Source organism: Balearica regulorum, chromosome 1, assembly GCF_011004875.1.
Source record: "Balearica regulorum gibbericeps isolate bBalReg1 chromosome 1, bBalReg1.pri, whole genome shotgun sequence".
In the NCBI taxonomy this organism is placed as follows: Eukaryota; Metazoa; Chordata; class Aves; order Gruiformes; family Gruidae; genus Balearica; species Balearica regulorum.
In genome coordinates this window covers 83,041,896-83,066,290 of record NC_046184.1, presented here as the reverse complement: position 1 = coordinate 83,066,290, position 24,395 = coordinate 83,041,896, and the positions used below count along the sequence as shown (strand labels likewise).

The 24,395-nt window shown below is 42.5% G+C and overlaps 1 protein-coding gene across 1 annotated transcript; it reads left to right on the top strand.

Annotated features, from left to right (window-relative positions):
* The first annotated feature begins 15,801 nt into the window (after nucleotides 1-15,801).
* FGF23 (fibroblast growth factor 23) lies at nucleotides 15,802-19,965 on the top strand. Its single transcript, XM_010305938.2, has 3 exons — nucleotides 15,802-16,284; nucleotides 18,241-18,344; nucleotides 18,864-19,965. The coding sequence occupies exons 1-3, from the start codon at nucleotides 16,053-16,055 to the stop codon at nucleotides 19,299-19,301; spliced, it is 774 nt and encodes a 257-aa protein (XP_010304240.2). The 5' UTR covers nucleotides 15,802-16,052; the 3' UTR covers nucleotides 19,302-19,965.
* The last annotated feature ends 4,430 nt before the right edge of the window (nucleotides 19,966-24,395 follow it).

Here is a 24,395-nt window from a genome sequence, read left to right as displayed (position 1 = left end):
CGCAGGTCATGCTGCCTTCTGTGTCCCCTGGCCTGCAGCCATTGGCAGAGACCCATAATCTGTCCACTTACCCAGGCTCTGGCTTCTCTGATGACCCACCATCTATATGAGGCAGCAGGTGCTGTTTCCATTAGCTCGATGAGCTGTGTGGGTTGTCAATGGCTCCTGATAGACATGTCAGCCCTGAGCTGTCTGGAGGTTACAGTGTGAGCAGCACAGGTGAAGGCAGACAGCACTACACCTTCCTGAGGCCAGCAAAAACTGATCAGCAATGGTAGCAAGCTTTAAATAAATAAATAAACAAATAAATAAATGTAAATATGTGTAATAGAGCAGGGAACATTTTCGATTTGAAAAAAAGCTAACAGCTAAATAGATGTTGCCCTGGGAACATCCTGGCCATGAAATCAGAGATAATTAGATTGGAAGAGACCGCTGGAGGGCTCCAGTTCAACCTCTCGCTCAACGCAGGACCAAATTCAAAGCTAGGGGAGGTTGCATCAGGAAGGATCCCCTATATCTGCAGCCCTGTGATAGCCTCATGGTTTATTAAGCTCTGGATAAAACTCTGGATAGCAACTCAAAAGGGATCAATCACAGACATATGTCTCAAAGGGGTCACCAGCGCAGCTCACACTTTGCTGGAAGGCAGTCTAAGAGCTGACAGCATCTTCTTGTCAGGTCTTGACGCAAATCAAATCTGGCCCGTGCACCGAGCAGAAAATGGCTTTCCTCCTGGAACTGACCCCTACCAACTCAAATGACTGCAGAATTCATCTGAAAGATTCAGACCCTGAAGGCAAGCTCCCCCTCCCACCCCCAGCCACCCCTCAGGCTTTCTGGCAGCTCAGGGATGCAAGGCTACCTCAGCTGTGGGTACACAAGATTTGAGGAAAGGACACAGGTACAGGAATTGCGTGGCTTCAGTGCAACCCCAGACCACTTTCCGGGAAAACAGCAGCAGCAGTGCTAGTCCGAAATCTGAAAGCCACCTAACGCCTGCTAGAGACAGGTAGAAAGGGTCTGACCTCCTGAGGCAGATTACTGCACTTTTTTACTGTTATTATTATTGCCCTCTGGTGGCTATTTTGTTATTTAGCAGCTAGAGGCCAGAGACCTCGCATGGGTTCCATACCATGGACCTGGGCACGAGGGGAAAAGGAGGCCACCACCTCATGGCTGTGATTGGATTCAGGCTTCAGGCCCTTTTTGGTGTGTTCGTGTCTATTGTGCCCTTATACAGGAAAGTCACAATTTTAACTGGGGAGCCACAGAACACAGTATTTGGGATTCAGGTATCTTCTTGATGAGCAACTTTTCATAACACTAGGCAGGTAAATTGATCATGAAAACTACTTTGTTTTTACTCCAGCTTTTCCAACCTGAAGATTTGCCAGGGCTTTTGCAACCACAAAGCCTGAGCCTACACATCAAAGGCAGTGCTGCACAGAAAGTCTTAAAGGATGTAAAATGTTGAGGCTCATTGAATCCCCCCTGCCATTCCTCATGACACCTATGGCAGCAAATACTCTTTAGCAGCACGGAGCACCTCGAGCAGAAAAGCAGGAAGCAGCAGCCTTTTCTAAATTATACTGAAGACAGCAATTTTAAAGCATGTTAAGAAACCCTTTTTCCCCTGTTACCTCGTGGATCGCATTATTACAAATAGTGCTGTGGGACTGTAAGTGATCACAAATGACAGTCCCCACTTCACTGAGTACCAGAGATGCTCTTAGCAGGACCAGGAGCCCCGAGTAGGATGCTGGTGCTCTGGCTGCCAGGGGGCAGTGTGCCACCTGCAGAAACCAGATCTCGGGGGGGGGGGGGGGGGGGGGGGGGGGGGGAGCCGAAGGGGAAAAAACCACAGGAGATGCCACTCACACTTAGTAACAAGCATATTGGTGAGAAATTTACTGAATAGAGATTTACCTCACCAGCAAAATCTAAAGCTTCATACAAATACTATGGCCACTTCTCCATCAGCTACTGAGCTAGCACAGTTTTTTCTAGAAAAGTGGCAGCTACTGTACTAGAATTTCATGCAAAAATGTGGCCAGATCTTTCCTCAAAGGAGAAAAAAAAAAAAAAAGGCTTTCAATCGAGTAAAAAAAAAACCCAACAAAACAAAAGACACAAAAAAACCCCCAACCCCCAAAAAACTTTCAAATAAGTTGTTTACTTTCCTTAGAACATGCCAATGGGTACATCGGAAAAGTGATAACAAAACATTTTGTTTTTCAGAAGTTTTCACCCATGTCTTTTAGATCAAGAAAGTTTATGGCAGAAAACAAAAAGTTTTATTTAATGGGCCCTTATTTTCTGTGTTGTAGGAAAAAGAAAAAAAATTCTCTTTAGTTGAAATGATAGATATGTGAGACATTTTAGTGTTAATATGTTTTTGTTTCTTTTAAAAGTGAATCTACTGGAAGTAACAGGCTGACACAGCCTGAGACCAAAGAGCCAGCTTGTACTCTCTCACCTGATGTTTACGCTGCTATAAGGAAGGTAGGGAGCAGATTCAGGCTTGCCCGGTGTATTTAATCTAAATCTCCAGTCCAGTTTCGGTGAGTTTCTGAGCAGGATCCCAGCATTGATCCTAGGGGTGGGAGAAGGGTTTGAGATACAACGCTGAATTCTCATGGGCACCTCATTGTCTCCTGGTCCTTTTCTCCATATTGAAACTTGGTGTTGCACAGAGGAGGCCGCAGCGTGGACATCACAGGGTCCCAGCAGCTCTGGAAAACCTGTCCTTTAGGAACAACAATGAGAAACCAAAGCACAGGTGAGAGCTGAGCCCAGTTTGTATGTCAGCTAAACTCAGCCTTGTAGAAGGCCAGGCCACCAACCCCAACCTAGGGTGCCCCCAGGGCCCAGCCTTGTCTAAACCAGCCTGGATCGGGACAGAGACACGTGAGGACATCAGCTTCTTGATAGCACAGGCAGAGTCAGCCGTAACGAAGCAGGGTACACTCAACGAGCATTTCTGTTTGGAAACATCCCAGAAAAAAACATCTAGGGAGATGGGACTGAAGAATGCAGAGGGAAGAAAAGGAAAGGGAAAAAGGGAAGACAGGCAAGATAAAATCAACGCCTGACAAAAACACAAATGAAGGCACCGGACAGATTTTTCTTCAAATTCCTGTCTATGAAAAGAATCATACAACTGCAAAATGAATGTGCTACAGAGCAGGCATTATCTGGATAGTGGCCACGGCATCCCCACAATGCCAAGCCCTTAAGCTTAGCCTTAACTGGCTTTAATGTCCCTGACCAGCCTCAACTGGGGTGTCCTGGATTGAGAGATGTCACCATCTCTCCATAGACGAATAACGTGTTTGTCTGGAAATTGGCAATATTAGGGAGAGGTTAGCATGAATTTTCACAATTCTGTACAATCTTTCTGATTCTGGAACTGGAGGAGAAAGACACCTCTGGGAAAAGGTTCACACTGGAGGTCTTCAATTGGAGAGGCAGCAGGGAACAGTTCACAGGACGGTGGACTAGCTTTTGGAGGTCACAGGCTCAGTTCTCAGCTCTGCCACAGGCTTCGTATGTGACCGTGAACAATGCACCGTGTCTCTGCACTGTCTTGTATGCAGAGAATGCTGCAAAACCAACACTGTAGAAAACTAAGTTAGCCATATGTACTGGATTGGGACAGCTCTGATAAATGGAGAGTGGACAAATACTTCAGCAATGTGTTTTTCACATCCCAGTAATATCACTTCCATCTTCTGCATGTTGCCTTCCATGTAGTGAAACTGCAGCCAGGTTTGCCCCCTCATCTTCTCCAGGCTGAACAAACCCTGCTCCAACAGCATCTCCTTGTATGTTATGTGCTGCAGTCCGCACACCTCTTAAGGGCCCTTTGCTGGACTTACCCCAGCTTGTAAACATCTCTCTTGCAACGTGGAGCTCAAAACCAGACACAGTGTCAGATGTAACCTCACAAAAGGGAAATAAACACTTTCTTCGATCTGTTGGCTATGCTTTTGCTAACGCAATCCAATATGCCATTGTTTTTTTAATGGTTGCATTGATAGTCTTTCTTACACTAAGGAGTCTCAGAGGGTAAGGAGTGGCAAAGGCAGAGAGTCTATAAACCGGGGATTCCCCCTCCAGCCTCTCAAGGGAACTGCAGACATTCATTTAAGACAGTTTTGTGTAAGAGCATGACAATGGGGTGAGGTTGTTGTCTGGATTTCATAAAGTGATTTGCAAACAAACTGTTGTGAAACAATCCAGTCCCTGCAGAGCTTAGCAATGCTCAATTCCATCCCCACTGTTGCTAAGGCAAGCAGAGGATGGTCGGTATCTTTGACAGATGTTGGCAGGCCATGATCTAAAGGTGTCTCAGTGACTTCAGAGCACTGGTCAGTATTGGCCATTGAACTTAAGACATGCTCATAAAAGGAAATAAACAGCCCCAAATCTCTTTTGCATACTCTAGTTTTTTATCTTTACTTGTGGCATTTACTGAAGCTACCTTCTCTGCATCCATTTAAGCAATGGAAGACAGAATTAGGTCCCAGGTATTTAACTACAGGTGACTTTGTTCCTTGGAAAAATGACCCAACTGCAAGCTCTGGTGTCTCATGTTTGGAATCACAAATGACTCAGCAGAAGCCAAGAGAACATTTGGTTTCCTTGTCAGAACGCAAGAGTGAAGATTGAAGTAAGAATCTCTTCCAGTTGTTGGGTAACTGAGGGGGAGACTGAGGCTAAGACAAACATTGTGGGAATCTCTAGGTTTAATATATATAATGCAAACTGAAATTACAGTTAACTGCAGTGACCAATCCTGGCTGATGAAATAGCTGTCACTGGAAAAAAATCCTAAAAACAAATAACCAAATATGCAGCCACAAGCAGAGATTTCTTTTTTCTTTCCAGCCAAGCTCTGCATCCAGCTCAACCCAAAAGCATGTTTGTTTTGGAAGCTGCAGTCTGCTGAAAATTGTTTGGCCAAAATCCAAGGGGCCAATAAGTCCAGATGAGCTGAACAAGCTGTGTCCTTATATCATGAGATGTGAGCATATTATTCAATACTGGATTGCATGCATGCCTATAATTGTTGGTTATTTTTTGTTACAGGCTGTGGACCAAAATGCCTTGATCGGGACTAAATCTCTGTCCCCTAAATTAACTGTTTACAATTCACAATTTTGTTGTGTGCTTTTGATTTCATGGACCAGAGCTCGCAGCACTAGAATAGCTCCTCCAAGGACAATGTGACCATACCAACTTGCGTCAAATGAGAAATCATTAGCGATAATGTATAAACCAATGGAGTTGTTTGCAATTGTATTTGTTTCCGGGCTGTCTGGAGAAGAGCATCTATTTTTTTCTTAAATATTTGTTATGAGAACTGATCCATCCTGAGTCATTCCAGGTGATCGGAGCCTTTTTTTTTTTCCTGGGGTTACTCTGTCTGTGACCTGGGCCCAGGGCTCACAGATCCAACACAGATCTTCCGGTTTATTGAAGAGGCAATAGATCTGCTGCTAAAACGTAAGGGAGGTAGTTATGATAACCAGCATAGGTGTCATTCAGCAAGATCATCATCTTTTTCAATAGCACTTTAACTACCACAGTTACCCAGTGAGGGACAAGCTAGCTTACACAGGGTCAAAACACAAGCAGTTACTGCAAAGTAGTGGACATATGACAGTTTCTTACCCTACCTTGACTCTTGGTGATGTTTCCATGCAGCCAGGGGTTCAGATCTCAGGCTGAGCTGATGGGAACAGCAAGTAGCACAAGCAACTTATTTGACTCATGATCTCTCCTGGTTTGATCCACAGTCCCTTAGTGAAAATATGTTAAGTGCTTCTGCACTTTAATATAACCATGTAGTTATATTAAACTATGCAAAAGCACTAAATCCCAGTGCTAGGCTAACAACAACGTTGGGAAATAGGAAACTTCACATAAAACAAAGAATTTTCCCAAAATAAAACAGTCAGTCAGACTACTTTTAGCCATTTTGCAGTGTGATACAATAGGAGACGGATGCATGAAATGATTTTCTTGTTGAGGCTGTATATCTGGATCCTCAGTATTCCTAAGGACATAAAATCAGGCACACCACACTTTTTTAGACAAGACACACTACCCGGATAGGTAGGTCAGCAGAACTGGGTATGCCAGTGACAGGCAAACTGTAGCACAGGGCAGATCTCAGAAAGTAGACAGATAAGCTGCATCCCTTCCATGCCAGCTCACCAGAAAACAACATTTTTCAAAGGCGATGACTAGAGCAATTGAAAATGTGGGAAAGAGAAGGGGACATATATAGGACATGTATGGGTGCCACATTCTGTAAACCTTGACCAAATCTGTAGACACTGTGTTGTAGAAGACGACAAGGATAATAACAAATAGGATTTATTTTCTATACCTCTATAACAATCAACATGCAGGTCTACAAGCCACTTGGGTGACTCTGAAATCTTTTCTGTATGAAATTTCTTCTGTATGTTTGCATTCTGTACAATTTCAGTTTATGTTGAGCTGATCATCAGCTGTCACGAAGGTGTTAAGTTGAATTAATTTCCATTCTTTCCCTAGCAATGGAGATTAAGGGATGAATGTACCATAGGTCTTGAAATGACATCAGTGTCAAAGAGACATAGTCATGCTCAGGCTAGGCAGGTGGGCTAGCCTCCTTCTGGCAGGTAAGAAGATCCATTAGGGCTGTGGAAAGGATAATATAAAGATTATTTAAAAAAAAAAAAAAAAAAAAAAAAAAAGAAGTGTTAGGTTGCATTTCTAAGTTTAAAAAAAGATGTCAGCCAGCAAGTCTTTATCTTTGGAAAACTGAGCAGTTTGATGAGAGCCCAAAACTTCAATAAAGATGATAAAACCAGCCTGCTTGTCTTTGAAACAGAATGTGTTTCCCAATCAGCCCTGGCATGACACCAGCTTGTGCCAGCTGTGAAAATGGCCAAAGATCAGTAGGGCCCAGGCGGAGGATCAGTGTCCCAGCAGCTGATGAACCTGTGCATCCAGGCCACTATGTGTCACTCAAGTTCCTCCTTGCCACCAGCATGACAAGGTAAGAAGGAAACGTGAAGAACTATTGTGTCTGCAATACACAAAGAAATATTGTAGCTGCAAATCTACCTGAAAAGCCATTCTGTGATGGAAAACCTGAATCAGGGGCAGAGTGTAAGACATATCTTTGCCAGATTTCCATCAAATCTAATCAGCCCTTGTCCATGTGATCCAGGTGCCCCATCACAGAAATACCTAAGCAAACAGACCCCAGCTTCTGAGCAAAGCTGAGCTAACACAGTTTTAGGTGAAAAAATGAAGTTATTGTTACTCATCTTGCCCTGCCTTTTACCAACTTTGATCTCCATGTAGCTTTAAAGGACTTCAGAATCATTTATAGTCTTGCAGTAGCTTGGGAAACCTTTCTACTTTCCTTGCATTAGAAGTACTGGGTACAAGATCAATGCTTGGTTCAGTCATGGGCTTCTTCATTTACTGCTTAGGTTTTCAGATTAAAAAATTACTCTTAAAACTTATAGAGCAAATGTTTCTTGAATAAAGTTTTAGTTTCAAAGAGATCCCACTAAAAACAAGTCTCAGAGCTAAAAAGCAACACATGCAATTGTTCTGAAGCAATTCTAACCATATCAGTCACGTGCTATGTCATTACTGTCCCACAGCAAGAGGGCCCTTGGCAGATGATGAGGTTGTCTACATATTTTGTCTTTTGACAGTTTCAGTGCATCCCCCCTCCCTCTTTTCCATCCTTCATTTCTTTGAGCTAAGCCTTTCTATCTCTTCTTCCAGGAGACAGAATTGAGCGAAACATGTGAACCCAAGAGACTGAAATGAGTTTAAAATTAGGTTAGAACAAAGTTTATTATCTATTCTCATCTTCTATCTAACAAGGGGAAATTACCCTATCAGTTTATTGGATAAATAAATGCAGTGGCATACATTACCATGCCCAATGTCATAGAATCAGAGAAAGATTTAGTTGGGAAGGAGCCCCTGGAGGTTTCTAGTCCAAGCTGAGATAACAGCAGCACCAACTCCCAAGCTAGACCAACTCACTCAGGACCTTGCCCACTCAAGTTCTGAGTATCTCCAAGGCTGTGGGCTACAGTCTCTCTGGGCATCTGGTCAAGTGCTACATGTCAGGGGAATAACTTCTAACTTCTCTCCAACCAAAATTTCCTTTGTTTCAACTTTTCACCATAGCATATTTTACCCTAAATTGCTGATACTTACACTCTGTCTTAATGGATTTTAATGTACAGCTTTTGTACAGAAACTATACATTACAGAGGACTGCTAGAGCAGACTGATTTGAAACAAAGCACTGTCCATGGAAATAGCTGGGAACCAATTCGCTCCTTTTCTTCTTCTTCTTCTTCTTTTTTTTTTTTTTTTTAACCAAGGTGAAAAGTATGTTGTGTGTTCTGCTCCTGATATATTAGTTTTAAGGTCTCCTTTTTTTCAGTGACATTCATTAACCTAATGTCATTCTGTTTGGTCTGCAAACACTACTCAGAAATGCTTTATAGTTGCATCTCAAATCTGTTTGTCAGAATCTTTTGTAATATCAGAATATCTTTTAAATCTTGCAAGCTTGTTCTTTGTTTCTTTACATCTGAAACCAAACTGATGCTAGAGAGGTCCATTTTAAAAATATAATCTCTTCTTCAGAAAAAAAACCAAAACCATCTCAGGACTTGCATAATCACTAAAGCTCAGGTGTAAAACTGTGGAGGTAGACTGGTGAGATTAGACTGCCTAGACTTTATCTGCAATTGTCTAGATCAAATACCATTACTGTATAGTTGAAAATTTAAGGGTTGTGGATAGTGTACTGAATTTTTCCTCCCCAAAACAGATTTGGAAACATAAAATAAGAAAACTATCCTTTTAAAAAAAAAAAAGTGCCTTTTAAAATTTCTGCTTATGCCTGTAAAGCTGTCATCTCCATCCCTCCTACCCCCTGTGTAAGGGCATGCATTTCTCAAGAGTAAACTCACATTGCAGCTGAGAAACCAAATGTCCTTCAAAGACTGCAAGCAGCTTGCTGTGCTAGCAAACTGCATTTTACAACGCCAGACTCCAAACTAAGTGCCACCAACCCCTACAGGTTTTTACAAGAGACAAGGAGTTCACACATCTGAAGAACTACCTATAAAGCTGAGTTCTCTACTTCATGTGTGTTGATGTGCAGGAGAAAAAAAAATTTCCTTGACCAGTTCAGTAACAACACAATTTCAGCAGCATTTGGCTACAAAGATTTGGATGCAATAAGTGGCTATAATCAAACACCAAACATGATAAAAGCATCAAGAAATCTAAGTTCCCTTCAACCCTCAGCACCCAAATGCTTCTGTTTCAAGTTTGAAAAACAACACAGGAAAAGAAGACTTCCCCAAGGGCAAGATTCTATTTATACTGTGTCCTGGTTTCAGCTGAGAGGATTGATTTTTCTTCATAGTAGCTAGTGTGGGGATACGTTTTGGATTTGTGCTGGAGACAGCATTGATAATTTAGAGATGTTTTTGTTCTATGGATCTATTGTTGAGCAGTGTTTACACGAGGCCAAGGCCTTTTCTGCTTCTTGCACTGCCCTGCCAGCGGCTGTGGATGGACAAGAAGTTGGGAGGAGACACAGACAGGACAGGTGACCCAAACTGACCAAAGGGATATTCCATACTATATGATGTCATGCTCAGTTTATAAGGAGCTTGGAGGAAGAGAGGGGGGGAGGCGGCGGCGTTCGGAGCAATGGCGTTTGTCTTCCCAAGTAACCGTTACGTGTGACAGAGCCCTGCTTTCCTGGAGATGGCTGAACACCTGCCTGCCCATGGGAAGTGGTGAATGAATGCCTTGTCTTGCTTTGCTTGTGCGCACGGCTTTTGCTTTACCTATTAAACTGTCTTTATCTCAACCTACGAGTTTTCTCACTTTAACTCTTCCAATTCTCTCCCCCATCCCGATGGGGAGGGAGTGAACGAGCGGCTGCGTGGTGCTCAGCTGCCCGCTGGGGTAAAACCACAACAACTGACTTTGTTTCCAGTACTAAGAACAACTGGACAGAAGTGAAAGACAACAGAGCTGCTGTGGGCAAAATGCTTCACCAACAGCTGAGTGCCAGCCTTTAAACCAGAGTGTAACAAAGAGGAGTCTTTCAGAGGCTGCATTTTATCTTTTTGCTCACTTCCCCTGAAGATGAAAGGGAAGATATTATCTTTAAGTTATAACATCTTACTGATTCTTCACCTACAATCAAAGAGCAACAATCAAAGGATGCTCAGAGAAGGCATGCAGAGATCTCCATGTGAGAGCTCAGATTGAGATGGCCTGTCTAGTTTTGAGGAGAAAAAACACCTGAGAGTTGATACAAGTATGTACGTAGGAGAGGAGTTAACTTGAAACTCTTTCACTCCTATGGTACCTTAGATGAAATTACAGGTTGCACACCAAGTGTTTTTAAATATATATACATATTTTAAGCCACAGATTATCAGCAGAACTTGATGCCACAAGACACTGAGGACATTTGGTTCAACCACATGCATTGCTCAAGCAGATTACCTCAGAGTTTGCCCATATACAAAGAGCAGCAGCTACCACAACCAAACACGAAAAGACGCCTGTCTTCCCGCCCTCTTCCTTCACTTTCTTGGTGTACCCCCTCACACCTATACCTCCCACCTTGACCACTTGCCCCCCAATTACTCCATTGCTGGGACCTACCCTCAGATCCCCACTGACTTTTCTCATTCATCTCATCCTAGGGCAAAGATGTCCTCTAATCTGCATACCACCGAGCACATTAGATGATCTAGGGGGTTGGTGGTGTCCAGGTGCTGACCTGAGCTGCAGGAGAAGCAGATTCCCACCTGTGAAAGGGGCTTCCCATCCCCAGAAGAATGGGTGCCACAACCTGGTAGACTCCATTTTGATAAACTAGAAGCATGTCTTTGGAAACGGAGGGTATCAGCAGCTCTCATCACGGATTGTAACCATTCTCTGTTCCACAATACCTAAGAAAATTCAGACCCTTTAAAATGACAGAAACACTCTGTTCAGAAAACACAACCTTTTAGGGACTAGTTCTGCTTTGACTGGGAGCTCTGCCAAGGATCTCAGCTGGAGGAGGAATGAGGCCCTTCATTTCAGTTAGAGCAAAACAACACAAAGAGCATCACAAATGCCCAGCTGGGACATATACAGGCAGGGAAGTTTGATTTCTTATCTACCTCCTCCTCAGAATACCGTGAAATATTGGGGTTCTCTCTTTCTGTCTGCCTTTGTTGCATTAAATTTTGAAAGCCCATAATCTCTAAAGCCACTGGTAAACAGTTGTCGTCCATGTGTCGTGTCCCCACCCACGCTGTGCCATGTTCCCCGCCCCCCCCCGGCCCCGTGTCATGTTGTCCCATCCCCCATCCCCCCCCTTCCCCCCCCCCCCCCCCCCCCCGTTTTGGACTTGTGAATCAGAGCTGAAAGCTTATGCCAGTCTTCTGTCTGACTGGAAAGAAACGTGCTAAGAAGAAAAGACGTTCGCTTCTCAGGAAGACCATGCATCCTGCATCCTGCAGAGAAAGGCACCGAGGAAGCTACTCTAGCAATATCACCATCTGAGCTGCCTGTGCAGGTGACTTAGCACTTCCGAAACTGGACATGAATTTCCAAAATGTCTACTATGTAGAGAAAGGGTGAGGGGGGAAAAACAGAAGACCCAAAACAATATATTTGGCAAGCACATCGCAGAAACTGCTAGTACATGCTGCGGTCCCAGACCCAGTGGGCTGTGCTTACCTCATTTGTTTCACGTAGGTGAACCTAGCCAGGATGTTTTCTTTAGTCGTGGGCAGTGTGACAAGAATGGGACATCCAAATAAGGTCACTCAGGATGTGTTTAACAACACCGGGTAAAGTCTGTGGCAAAGGCTCATGCACACACACACACAGAGATCATCCACTCTACATACCGTTGACTTAGTGCGTCATTATTCCTAGAATAACTTCTGGAGAGGCACTCCACCCTTGTATTTCCAATGCTGAAGATGTGATTGTCCCAGAGCCAGTTATTACAGTGATTTTAAGGAAGAGGAGGGAGATAGAAGGGGCCCTGATTTCTCTGACCTCTTTGAAGAGACGCAATGCAAAGAAAATTGTTAAAAGCAGTGGTATTTTCAAATCTGTCAGCCCAAACTCCCTTGTGAACCTTGAAACAGCAGAGAGCAAGAGGCTTCCTGGGACCATCCCAGAAAACCAGATAGCACAGAGTTCTGCAAAACGACAAGCTACACACCTGTTTAAATATAAGTCAATATGCTGTATTAAGCAACACTGCTACAGGTGCTCCTACATGATGAAAAGTAGTCCAGCACTCTGAGGGAACGTGCATTTTTACAGGTAGGAGAATCCTGGAAGACAACCACATTATACTGAGTAGGAAACTCATTTTTTTTTTATGACCTGCAAATATTTGATGGTGCATAAAGCACTTTCAAGGAGTCTACAAAAGGTAACTGAGGGCAAGTCATTCGTAGTAACTTAAATTTGTTGTAAAAAACTTGCCTTTCCCTTGTAAGTCCTCTGCCATTGACTGAAGTGGTAAGCAATTAGGAGAAAGGAATTACTTCGCTAGCAGCTGGACAAGGGATGAGATACAGTTGCTGAGATCAGGGGTTTACAGGTTTGAAATGGTAACTCTTGATCAGAAAATGACCTAGAGCTGAAACTCAAAGCAGTCAAAATGGGGGAAAGCCAGATCCCAGGCTGCTCCCATGACTCTAACTCAGTTCCATCTGTGTACAGTTTTGGGTATAATTTGCAGTTAAATGATCATATTTAAATAAATTACAAAACTTTCTACTGAACATTTGCTTCATTCCTCACAGAAAGTTATTACATTCAGTTACAGATATTCAGTGGTTCATGACCCGTTTGCTGCGTGTCCTGGGCTAGTGCACCTAACACACCCCGTACACAGGCGTCGCAGGCATCGCAGTCGAGGCACCTGGCCCTGTTGACCACCCAGACTAACCAGCTTAGCCAGACCGATGCTGCCTCTGAAGCAAGGAGGCAGCAGGAGCAGACCTGGGATGAAGGCATGGCAGAGAGAGGGAGAGGAATGAAACCCACCAAGGGGCAGAGCATCTATGGTTTTCTCAAATAAATTTCAGCCTGCAAGCTGGGGCCTGTCTTATCCATTGTTTCCTTTCAACCATGCTCTGAAGTGAGAATGTCTTCAGTTTACCTCCATGGTTCCACGGGTGGTACCTTGGGGCTGCCTCCCAGCTGCCGTTGCAGGATGCTTCCCAGGGAAGCCTTGTGCCACCTGATACTGGCTCTGCAGCATCCCTGCAACGGGAAGGGGGAAGCGGGGCAATGTGGCTGTCCTGACTGTGGAAACGTCTGCATTCAGTCCTAAGGCATAGGTCAGCCCTGTCCTTTCCCAGCAGCATCCCTCCAGCTCCACGGGTGCTCACGGAGCTGTGCTCACAGCATCCGCCTTCCCTCCCGTCTGATTAAAAGCGTAGGCTCCTCCAGAGGAGAAATGAGCGTATTTCCATGTTTGAACAAAACTTAGCAATAGCTGAATTATTCATTTGGACTAAGGTAGCACTTGAAGAGGAGTTCTGAGTTTGCTGAAATGTTTTTGGTCTTCAAACTCAGTTCCATTTTTTTTCTTCCCTCTAAACCAAGCAAACCCTGTAAGACTCTGCAGCTAATTCTTCACTGAGAACTGAGAAAAGCTGTCTCAGTTGGTCAAACATCTCAGAACAATACAGAGATCTAAAAAAGCAGTATCGACATATGTAGTAAAAGTTGCAGAAATATTGTTACTACTGATGCAATAGCGTGACAATACAAGAGAAGAAAGATTGTCATCACTTCTACTAGACTAACAGGCGCAGCTGAAAAAGTAAGCAAGCTTTCATAGACCTGGTTACTTCATCAACAGCTGAATGGCATGTGCTAAAACAGACGAACTGGCATGTCCTAAAATGGGGTTTGAATAATTTTTTCAAACATCTGAGAACCATTTCTCTACAGTTAAGACACCGGCGAGAGATCAGATCAGTACCTAATGGCAAGCAGAGAAGAATTTCATGATGAATATGAAATATCAAACCAGAAAAACTTCATTCACAAAAGAATCAGAAAAAATTCCAAGAGGACGCACTATCCTATAAGTGCCTCATGCAGAAACTTTTGCAACTGTTTCTGAGGTGTATATATCCATGGTAGTCTAATGAAAGGGAGCAAAAGAAAAACAAAACAAACAACCAACAACAAAGAAACCCCAAACATTTGTTTTAATACCAGAGTGAAAAATATTGGTGGATAATTTCAACAATAAATAAATACGTTACTTAAAAAAAAAGAGAAGAAAAAAAATAACCCTCCTTTCCTTCCAAGCTATCTTTTAAATGAAAGTAAAGCATTTCAGACGTTATAAGCAGCAAAACATCTGTAGCCTACATTGCCTCTCAGTGAAGACAGCTTTGTCAGTCTACTCAGTCTAAGATATGACCCTTATACACTTTGGCTAAAAAATACTGTCATTTACACAGGTGTATATACACTGACGCAAGTCTCTAAATTTACACAGGTGTGACAGAAGAATTTGGCAGAGTTTTGCTAATTTTAAACAGAAAAAAAAATTCAGATCAACTTTTGCAGTTGGTTACAGTTGTATCAACCTATAACATGTTTGGTGCTGATGGCACTGCTCCACAGCTTGTTAATGAAACTAAGAATTCTGCATACCATGTCCAACTAGAGACTGTAACTGAACCTAAGACTGCTACAATTAAAATCCTCAGGTTTCTTTAAAAAAAAAATATATTATTTTTGGTACTCTTTTCAGTTTTGTATTAATTTTTGAAAGAAACTTTAGCATAGTCTGGTTCTATAACCTGTTATTCCTATCATAATTGTTTTACCCATATACACAGTGTCCCATTAGGACAGCATTTTCATACAATAAATGGAACCATATTTTTTTAAATCAGAAAAATTGTCTGTAGAGCCGCAGAACATTGGCAAGGCAACTGAAAAGCAGGTATTGTATCTTGGAACATTTTTTAACATCACTGTCCATTTATTACTTTTCAGCTTGGTCATGTTCCTTTGTAGTTGTTCCAAGCTTGCCTGCTGTACCTGAAGTAATAAAAAGTGTGCCGATATGAGTGATTTCAGGTTTGATTCAGAGCTGAGATTACTGGCCATGCTAACCCACACGACTGTAAAAGACTGCCAGCCAGATGTGCAATGCAGGGACCAAGCGTGCAGTTTCTAAGCGTTTTACAGGTAATTTTCAGCTGTTTAGCCAGCTTTAAATTATTTAGGTGACTCAAAATGAAATGGGGATAGCTTGTATGAAGTGGGTTGTGCTCGTATCAAGTTTCCTTTGCTTAAATGGAGCGACACAAATATCAGCCTACCAGGCTCACTGCTAAACTTACACCATAATGAAGGGAGAATCAGGCCCAGGACAACCTAAATATCAGCTTTTGATACATTTGCAAAATATTTTAGCTGTATTTGATGTTTCCACTTGATCAGAATGTATTTTGGAAACTGAGAGGGGAGGTGGTAATCCGAATAAACATATCTGAGAAAAAAAGATAATTCAGGTCTGAAAGGTCATTCCCTTCAGTAAAAGTAAAGTGCAGTGGACTGCTCTTCCTGGATCTAACAGTAGGGGCGTGGGAAGCTTTCAGATGTCACAGGGTTGTAGATAACATTTGAACATATGATTAGCTTTCGTGAGCTGTCTTTAGAAACCTTACATTTTTCCCCCCCGCACCTTCACCAGAGATCCTTCCCTTGAGGTTTCAGGACACTTAAAATGTTGCTTTGACAAAAATCAAGGATGTGGAGAAGTTTTTCCTGTGTGATGTCACTTCTCTGCCCTTTATAAGCCTCTGCAGAAAAGAAGGGAACCTATCTGAGGATCCACACTCCAGACACAGGCGACCGAGGGAAAGCGAGAAGCACAGAGCCGTGTCGCGCTGCCGATACTGACCAACGGCTGGGCACGGCGAGCCATGCCACCCAGCAGTCCCTACAGCTGCCTGGCGTACCTGCTGCTGCTGCTGCTGCTGCTCGGTAGCCTGAAGGCGACCCTCGCCTTTCCCAACTCCTCTCCGCTGCTGAGTCCCAGCTGGGGGAATGGGGATCGCCTGATACACCTCTACACAGATACAGAGAGGAACAGCTTCCATCTCCAAATCAATGCTGATGGCTACGTTGATGGTGTTCCTCACCAAACCACTTACAGTAAGTAGCTCACTGTGGAACCTCGGGCTTCATGGCAGCAGGGAAGGGAGAACAAGACTTTTACTTTCTCACTACCTATAGAAAATCCCCTCCTCTCGTTAGGCAGGCAGACAGGAATATAGCTATGGGATGGAAAATATACATAATTATAATCCTCCTTTTGCTTAACAAATAAACAACATCGCTCCAAAGAAATCTAGTGGATTGGGAATTTCATTTCTTGCCTAAAGAGAAATAAAGTCCTATGGTTCCTGTAATACTCTGCAAGAAAAAGCTGCCTGAATTATCCTTCACTTCATGATTTTACCCACAGCTTCTTATGAAAGTTCCTATCAGAGGTTGGTGATGACATCCTTCAAACAGCTACTTCCCATTGCAGTGACAGTATTACCAAAGGAACTGCCCTGAGGGAACTCACCACAGCGGTGGTGGAAAACCTGTATTTTAGGGTATATTAGAGAGCTGATAACTACTAAAACTAACTCTAATGTGCATAGAACATGGGTATGGAAAGGTCAATTAAAAAGGGGAAAATTATGACAGGCCAGACTGTCATAAAAGAAGTGCTAAGCCTTTGGGGTTCATGAGAAGTAACTATTCCCTACAGTAACTAAAAGGTTCTCAAATTGTCTCATCATAGTTTATTTTCGTGGAAAACTAAAGTATTCTTCCTTTGCTGAATATCTGGCCCAATCACTCTAGTTAGTAGAAAAACTGAGGGGTTTTTTTAAGACTTAGGGTTCTTTCATAGCATTTCAAAAGTATTTCTCTTTTAAGCAGCACTCAAATCACAAGTAGCTAGGCATCATAAAGTAATGTTTATTATTATTTCTGCATAGAGTCTTCATCATACACTCAATTAAAAATGTAAGCATATGTAATGATGTTTTTACGTAAGTATATCAGGAGCAAAGAATGTTCTTTAAAGTTATAATTTAATCATCTTCTGCTATGTTTTTTTTATATTTTGTTTTAATTACTAATGAAACACTTGCAGGAATGCTTGCACTGACTTCTTGTTATTCTTCCTGCATATTTAAAGGTTTTATAAAACTCACTTTAGGTATGTTGGTCAAGAACCAGTGTGGTGTTTTAGAGAACAATAGACAGCAAAACATCATGTTTTTTCCCATATCTGCCATGAAACAAGTACACCAATATTTGAAAGGGTTGAACAGCAAGGGTGGAAATCAGACAACGAAAGGAGTCATGAAAAGGAGGGTGACTGAATCTCTGCCAGGTCACCACGGTACCACTGAGATGCCAGACAAATGAGAAGTGCAAAGTTCTGCACCAGGGCTGCAATAACGCCCTGCAGCCCCACGGGCACCCAGTGTTACAGCGGGCACCTGCTCAAACAGAAGTCTCCCACTTTGAGGGGAAGACAAACCACCTACTGTGGTCAGCAGATCAAAGAATGCTATTATTCCCACTTGGCATCGGTGAAACTGCTCTTGGAGCACTGTAGCACCCCCAGTTCAAGATGGATGTGGAGAAACTGGAGCTGATCTGCCAGAGGGTTTTCAGGATGGTCAAGGGCCTTGAGTACAGCCTTGGGAAAGGTTGAGGGAGCTGGGCTTGTTTAGTCTACTAAAAAGGAGATTAAAGATAATCTAGACAAACTCCCCTTGGTAGCGGCCCATGACAGAACTGAGGACAATGGCCCCAGACTGTGGTTTGGGACTTCAGAGGGGATGTTAAGGAAAAAAATTGTCTTTGGGAGGTTAGCGCAGCACTGGAACAGGGCACCCGGAGAGGCGGTGGCATGTCCACCCCGGGAGCTTTCCAAGGCTCAGACAAAGCCATGACTAACCTGATGTAGGGTGGGCAATAGTCCCAGTTCACATGGGAGGATGGTTCAGACCCCTAGAGGACCCTTCCAGCCAGAGCATCTGTAAGGCAACATTGCAGCGTCGAACAGGGTCCTGGATTTGACATCTTTGTTTTTCTACACAGGTGCCCTAATGATCAAGTCTGAGGGTGCTGGCTCAGTGATAATCACAGGTGTGAAGAGTGGACGCTACCTATGCATGGACATGAAAGGAAACATTTTTGGTTCGGTGAGTAAGCTTTACTAAGACTTGAGACTAAAAGGCAGGCACAGTCTGCTTTTGTGGTGCCTGTTTTCTCAGCTAGGACAAATCTGTAGAGCTACAGCAGGAGGATGTAGATGTGAGTCAGCTGAGGATGTGCCGCTTAGGTTAAATTTTTCCTCTCTTCTTTGATTGTATTGAGTTGTAGGGCTGACAAAAATCATCTGAGCTCCTGCTTGGGTAAACGAGGGCAGAATGAGATCCAGTGATGGACCAATCTGAATTCCTACTGTAGCATAGAGCCATGGGTTGGGAGTAGCTCAAATGATGCAGCCCTCTGAAAGAAAACAATTTTATCATTATAATACCTTTGCTGAAAACACGGGCGTGCATCTCAGATCTACATTTACGCCTGACTTTGAGTTACAGAGCTGGCAGATCAGAAGAACACCTGCTGCAAGATCTCATGCCTCTTTCCGTCTTTAATCAGCACTTGTCATTCACCAAATCCCTCTGCTCACAGGTGTCGTATTTTTTTTCCCTAAGCATTACTTCAGTCAAGAGGACTGCGTGTTCAACCACAGGACGCTGGAAAATGGATATGATGTGTACCAATCTCCCAAGCACAACTTCCTGGTTAGCTTAGGCAGAGTTAAACAAGCTTTCTTCCCTGGCATGAATCCACCACCATACTCCCAGTTTTTGTCCAGGAGAAACGAAATCCCTTTGTTTCGATTCAACACACCTGAGCCCCACAGAAATACTAGAAGTGCAGATATCGATCCAATGGATCCTCACCAGATCCTGGTCCCACAGAGAAAGATCTCCGTGTTTGGATCTCAGTTGCAGCAGCAAGCGGACTTTTCCCACATGCCCAGAGAACCCGTGAGAATCAACCAGAATGACGTGGTTAACCCAGATGACCCACACGCCATGATGGATGCCAGGAGGTATGCAAGTCCTCGCTTTTATATTACAAGATAACTGGGGCCCCGCCACTTGCAAATTGAAGACATAGGTGAATACCATAGGCAAAAAGAACTGTTTAGCACACTCAGCCTGAATGTCAAAATGGCTATTAGAAACCTGAAAGACATTGGAAAAAAAATCCTTAAGTTCAAATTTTGTCCTTATAGATGACAGTTTATTGAAAAACAAGTTAGACATTTTCTAGCTGGGGATCTGTTTTACTGGAAAGAAGATACATTTTTTAAAAGAATAATGCAAACAAAACCTTTTAGTGTCTGAATCACCTTAAGTATGCATCAGTGAAAAAAAGAATTCCCTTGAATGAAATGAGAAACTAATGTTATGTTACTGATGTAACCGGGAAGAGACCTGGAGCATCTGAGATTCCAACAGAGGCAGGGAATCCTCTTACTAGCACCATCCCTGGCTGTGCAAGCACAGTAGGCAAACTCACCAATGGTGTGTTATATTATTATATAAAATTTACTATATGTGTTTTTAGCTGTTAAGTTGGAGCTTCAGTTTCTTTTCACGCCCGTAGGAGTAAAAAAGTGACTGCTTTGCTGTCACAGGAGCAGCACACATGGAAAACTGGAGTAGCTGACAGGAGAACAGGACAAGATCAAATGGTCTTGTGTAGAAAGAGTAATTTCTGACGCTTATTGAATCCAAGGTGGGGTTTGGGGAAAAAAAAAAAGAGAGTCTCACTGTTCTCTCAGATGATTTTATGATTCTCAGATGATTCTATGATTCTAGTTCTATGATTCTGTAAAGTCCTTCTCTATCACATTTCTATATTCACTAAATCCTAGCATCACAATATGGAATTATAATGTAGAGACATTCATTAGTTTTGCATATTTCCAACTCAGAGAGAAGTACCAGGATTACAAACAATCAATGGTGTATTAAACAGGATGGTTTGTTTTGCACACTGCTGAACTATACAGGGGAAAAAAAAAATCCAAAAAATTATGCCTTATAGGTATCAAACTATTAGTAGCTCATGAGGACTCTCATCAAATGAGTGAAAATGAGGTTTGTGTTTAGAAAAGGAGAATCTAAGTTTAGAATCTATGTTTCTATTTAGTTCTGAGCAGCTATCAGATGCTTTATACTTGTAAGATTGAAATTACTTTAATATTAATCAGGAGATCTCTAATGTTGACAAAATCTTTTCCTTAGATTGGTATATGTTATGGGTAAGTTTACTTATCAGAATCTAACCTCTATATATACACCTGAAGTTTACAAATCTTTAGCTAAGATGCAATATCTGCAGAGCAGAGCTTTTCATTGTAATTTAGGTGTCAAATTGTTAGCTGGTAGAATTCAGTATAGCTTGATGTGTTTTAATGGAGCTATATTCATTTCCACAAGGATTCTGAGAATTGTGTACATACTCAGCTATTTTTCTCCCCTATTTCTTTTCATTTTGATTCAATCTTCCTGTCATCTTAAATCTGTGTAGTTTTCAAAAAGTTATTCTTGATGTACTCCACAGAAATCAATAGCAAGGTGAGCTGCAGAAAAAGTGTGGTAGATAGTTGAGAAGAGGGTTTTTTATTTTGGTGTGTGTGCATTTTCTGCATGTCAAGATGCAGATTCTTCTGTTTTGTTTATTTAGTATATTTAACAGCCTGACAACAGTCTGAAAATGGTACATTTTTCCAAGTGTGCTCATAGCACTAATGCAAAAGACTTTAGGCTAGATTCCAGTCCTGTTCTTTCTGTCTCATAGAGTAATTCACTGAAGCCACTGGAGTGCAACAAAATCAAAATTAGGGCCCCTGTGTTCCTTGCTTTCATTAAAATTGTTCTGGATTTAGCGCAGGGCCTGTCCTACTGGCAGCATTTAAAATAGTCTTCTTTTTTCATATATATATATATATATAGGGGATATCACTTTATCCACAAAATCCAAGTTGTTATGTTAGAAAAGTTATAGGTCCTGATTCTGCTGTTAGAGTAGCTTTCCTACATGGCGTGATTCCTAATTCATATAAGTTCTTACGAGCACAGGACAAGCCAAATGATTAGGATTAGACTAAGACTTCTGTTTCATAATTAATTGATTTTCATCCTCTAAAATCATCACGTTTTTGATTCATTTCAAAAGAAAAGGAGTGATTCTAAAGGCTTTAGGAAGATCACAGGGTGGGCAGATAGTTGTGTATTTTCTTGCGTATTCAAAATACAGCAAGGCTTCTTACCTTGTTGTCTATACAGTGGAGAGGTGTGATTTTATATATGTGTTCTAGTTTAATAATTTTACTTGACTCCTATACCATTCTTCTTGGCTTTTGCTCCTTGAGAACTCTGGACTGCAATTACACGAGCAAAGCTTTCATTTTGCATAAATTGTAAGCTCCACAGAGCTCTCTAGGACTCCAAGTCAACAGACCTACAACAATTTGGTTAAATGTCTATACCAATCTCTATATTCATACGCAAGAGCAAGGTAAGAAGGGTTGCTCACCCCACCAGTAGCCAGGGGATTTAGTCTCCAAACTAAGAGTGAATGCACAACGGATTTTGCATCAAAACCCCATATTTGTAACTATAGAGAACTGTATGGAAATGTCATAAGAATTAATTCTTCAAAGGAGATGCTGGCCATCACCAGCTAGTAAGAAAGCATTACTAATTTATATTTCAATATTTATTTATTTATTTGAGTGGGTCTAAGTCCCACAGAATATTTATAAATATTTATAACAATGTATTATAGAGACTGTTCCCTTTTATAAAAGTACCAATAAACTTTTCCTTCTCTCCAAATGGTGGATTTTGTGCCGTCTGTTCAAGCCCCCATTCCCAAAGGACTTGAGTAAATAAATGGTATTGGCTGTGTCTGAAAAATCTGTGTGTTCCACTGTCCCCTGTGATTTTCAGCCTCATAGACTGCAGCTTTCTGGGTGTTTCATGCATCACAACGGTGAAAGTTCTGTGAAAGATGATGAGAACAACAAAGCTTTAATAGGACTAAACTGACCATGAAGAGACTGTGACCTCTACTGGGAAAGTTCTTCTGCAACCTAAAATCAACGGAAAACCACTGGTCTAGCAGTTCAGTCCCGCTAGGAAATTTTTGTGACCCTGGCTCCAAGGTATTAGGGTAAAAGATATTTGGTAAGTTACCAATACTGCTCACTTATTGCTGCTCATGCAAAATATTCTAACTCCAATCCTAGGGCCATGCGCAGGGTCACAGACTGATTAAATCGCAGCTTTCATCCTCACAGTTCTTTCCTGCAATGGTCCCCAGAGAGCTGCAGAATGGCAAGTGCCCTTGGGTCTGACAGATTGTCTCCTTGCAGCACTTCGCCTCACCACAGATACTCTACAGACCTCTTATCGTAGTCAGCAGCACGATTTGCATCTGCTATGGTGCCAATACCAAGGGAAGCATTGTATTACCAGGAGATACCACAGTAGCGTCGCACCTTGTGGGCAAGAGGACAAGGGCTTCAGTGGGAGGGTGGTCAGGTAGGTGGGGAACTCTCTTCTCCAAGATCCCTTTCTCCTCCCATTGCTAAAGATTAGGTCTATGGACCTCAAAGGGGGAAGAAGCACAGCAGGAATGTGCAACAGGATTGAAGCATATGAGAAACTTAATAGATGCCGAGTATTGTAAAAAAATCAGCTTGTATCATCTAGTCTCCCCCACACTTGAAATCTCAGTACTGCCTTGGGGCTGTTCAAACTCATTCACAGTAAGCGGTGCATAGGGAAAGAAGAAAGCATGCTGCAGAGCAACCATAGCCCCTGAAACCATCACTGCCCCCTCTCTCTCTTTCCAAAAGCAGGGCAAACACTAAGGTATGTTCAGTTGTTGCCTATCCTTGTCCGGGCAGCTTGCTCTGTCGTGAACTGCAACCGGATCTTAAAGCAAGGAATAAATGCTGAGTGAGAGGAACAACCCAAAGACTGCCATTTTATGGATCACAAGGTGTTAATAGAAATTATTTCTAAGACTGTTTTCTCCATGGAGTAACCCACATAAAACACCGAGCATCTGCAAGGTACCTTAGCACATCACTGAAGGCGACAGCATGGATGACAATGGTAAAGGACAATCAATGAAATCCAGATTTCCTGTTTCTGGTCTCCTAAAAGACGACACCTCCTAAAAACCGCACTTGATCCCCATCTCTAGGCCAAACAGATTCTGGGAAATGTAAGTTAAAAGTGAAGTGACTCCTGTACTAGAAGTGTTTGTAAATGGTGACATTAAAGAATAGTACCTGAGCAACAGTGTGAATGTTGTGAATGCCTCAAAGGACATCTCAGAAGATTTAACTGGGCTTTTTTTTATTTAATTACTGAATATAGAATGCTTTATCATCAAACTCTTCAAGCCCACATTGCTAAAAAGGACCATCAGAAAGCTGGACTGCATGTAAACTAGTCTGTATATGTACACCTCCAAAAAATTTTTTTTTGGTAAAAAATTTTCAGTTTTCATTTTTCAGATAAAAGCAAAATGAAGAGTCAGCAGAATCAGGTGCATTGTCCTTTTTCTGGGTAACATGTGCCTGCAAAGTGAGGGGAGCAAAACAACTGCAAAGAGTGCATTTCTCACAGCTGAGAACAAAGTGCCAGGTAGACATCACCCATCTGTGTTTTGTCTCGATACAAGTGCTAGAATTGTAGTGGCATTACTGCAATGGCTCTGCATGGGTGTATTTTTCTTCATATATTTTAAAGTGAGAAAAAATGAGACCAAGAGCCAGAGCGGTGACAATGCCAGTGGAGGAGCCCCCTCTGCCCCCTCTCTTTGGGGTGCAGGAGTGGCAGCCCTCTTAGCAGCATGGGTCTGCCCAGCATAGGGCATGTCTGTACAGAGGCACCCACCTCCAAAAGTTTCATTTCTCCAAGACCTCCTTCACACCAGCTATCTCCTTATGGTTCCTTCCTTCCTTGTGCAGCTCCATCCATTCTTGCTTTCTAAAAGAAAGACACAGAGAAGGTCAACCTGGCCCACTTCAGGCTTAGCCTCTCGCTGGTCTAGGATGCAGCTCATGACATCTACTGGTTCCCAAACTTTTGCTCCCTCCCCACCAGTTATTTCCAGATCCCAACAGAATTCAGCCTTGATGTGACAGA